This window comes from Lathyrus oleraceus, chromosome 7 (genome assembly GCF_024323335.1).
Source record: "Lathyrus oleraceus cultivar Zhongwan6 chromosome 7, CAAS_Psat_ZW6_1.0, whole genome shotgun sequence".
NCBI classification, from domain to species: domain Eukaryota; kingdom Viridiplantae; phylum Streptophyta; class Magnoliopsida; order Fabales; family Fabaceae; genus Lathyrus; species Lathyrus oleraceus.
In genome coordinates, this window is record NC_066585.1 from 17,772,650 (window position 1) to 17,774,735 (window position 2,086).

General features: G+C 41.7%; 1 protein-coding gene across 1 annotated transcript; it reads right to left on the reverse strand.

Moving 5' to 3' along the window:
- Positions 1–425: 425 nt before the first annotated feature.
- LOC127101746 (uncharacterized) lies at positions 426–1,481 on the reverse strand. The gene has a single exon (XM_051039193.1). The coding sequence runs from the start codon at positions 1,479–1,481 to the stop codon at positions 474–476; it is 1,008 nt and encodes a 335-aa protein (XP_050895150.1). The 3' UTR covers positions 426–473.
- Positions 1,482–2,086: the final 605 nt, after the last annotated feature.

Consider the following 2,086-nt stretch of genomic DNA (forward strand, 5'->3'; position numbering starts at 1 on the left):
TTTGAATAGGTATCTTTGGTGTTGCAAGAAGTTACTCTGCGAAGTTCCTTTTGTGCTCAGAAATTGGAGTGGCCTTTTTTGATGCTAGAATTTGTTAATAGGTAATCTGAGCATCTGAGCATTCCTCTCTGTTTTGTTTCTATTCCAATTTGGGAATATTTCTTGAATTACTGCCTTGGCTACTTACTCTATTTTTTTTACTGCAGTGAAATTGGTGAGCATTGGTTTCGGTTTTCTCACAGCCTTGTTGGTGTACTCGGTTTTGGGTGGCTCGTGATTTCAGTTTGGATGTATGAGGATGGTGTAACGTTGATTAGAAGACGTGTTGCCGTAACTTCCGAATTGAAAAGTGTATGGTCTGGGTCCAATACAAAGCACAACTTCCTAGCAGCAAACATTCCGTTCTATTCTTCAAGCCTCTTAGTTCTCTCTTGTTTGGTAAAAAGATTTGTGGGGTTCGTTTGCTTCCATGCTTAATCAAGCTTGACATTAGAGTAGAGAAGTGTGTCCCTTGTGATTGGCATATACAAGAGGTAACATGTCCCCATAAGAGTTGAAACAAGCAAAAGTATCCCTGTTATCCAGGCAAGGGTTATCCTAACCAGTGCCACTTCTGCAAAAGTTGTATTCAGTGCATTTGCTTCTTCCAACATGCGCACCTTATGGTAGTCAGAAGGAGTAAAGATCACATTAAACGTCTTGCCAGACTCTTGAGGAGTGGCAGTTTGACAAAAGATAATTCCAACAATTTGACCTTTGTATGCTTCTTGTAATGAGCCAAATATCTTTGTCAAAGACACAAGTAACAATTCAACTCCATGCTGAGCAATACTTTCAGCTTCACCTTGCTCTTGCAAAACCTTAATGCCATCGAAGCATCCTGTTAACAACTCAGCCGGACTTAGTGTACTCTGTAATTGATGATGCATCTGAATTGCTCTTTTGGCATTTTGAGCAAGAGACAAAAGACCTATCACAAACATTCTTTCTACTTTCTTTGACATATGGACATTCACAAAGGCACCATTTGCCAAAGGAATGGTAAGCACTCCATTGACTGGCTCTACGGCATCAGGGGCATATGATCCACCTATCAAAGATGAAAACTCGCTAATTTCTTTGTCTGTGAAATATTCCAATTGCTCATCCAACGAGAACACAGAAGCGTCATTTTCACCTGGAAGTTGAATGTCAACTTTATCTGAACCAATAAAATTTGCCTCCCATGATGACTTACTGAACAGTGCATTATCCTGGGCAATGCTTTCAAGACCTTTGATTCTATTCACTTCTAGCAGAAACACAGCACGAGGCCTATTGAATGGATCAGGGATCAAAACCTCATTCAACTTGGATGAGCTGGAGGCTGAAAGGGTGGAAGGAGGTGCGAAAACGAGCAAGATTGACACAGCAGCACCAACTTCTTGAGGCAAAATTGAAGGATTCTCGTGGTATGATACTGAGATGACTTCGGAGGTCATGAAGACTGATGTGTAAAATATTGATGTTGTCTATGTGGATACTTCCTTCTGCGGGTTCAATCAGTCGAAACAAGGCTTGAATCAATGCAGATTTGCCACTGCCGGTTTATTACTTTATGTTGGCTGTTGTACTGCTGTTATGTTAATTATTGTTTGTTGCAGGTTGGGGACGAGGTTCTGAGCATGTTGATAAAGGAGTACCGGCAGCGTGTCGGCGCTGGTGCTCCTGTATACCTCGCTGCCGTCCTGGAATATCTTGCCGTTGAGGTTCTTGAATTGGCTGGAAATGCTGCAAGGGACAACAAGAAGACTAGAATTGTGCCAAGGCATGTTCAATTGGCTGTTAGAAACGATGAAGAACTGAGCAAGCTTCTTGGTGATGTTACCATTGCCAATGGCGGCGTGATGCCCAATATTCACAACCTGTTGCTTCCAAAGAAAGCTGGTTCCTCCAAGGGTGCTGGTGACGATGAACGATTCTTTGATAAAAGTTGATTTCGTTAATGGGTTTACAGTGCCTGTTTCGTTTCATTTTTTGTTAGAGGCTGATCGTTCAGATATGTAGGTTCTGTTAGTCATGTGAATACATTGGTTTCAGTTTGTTC

Coding starts and splice junctions, on each gene's coding strand:
- LOC127101746 (XM_051039193.1), bottom strand. CDS start 1,481: ATGACCTCCGAAGTCATCTCAGTATCATACCACGAGAATCCTTCAATT.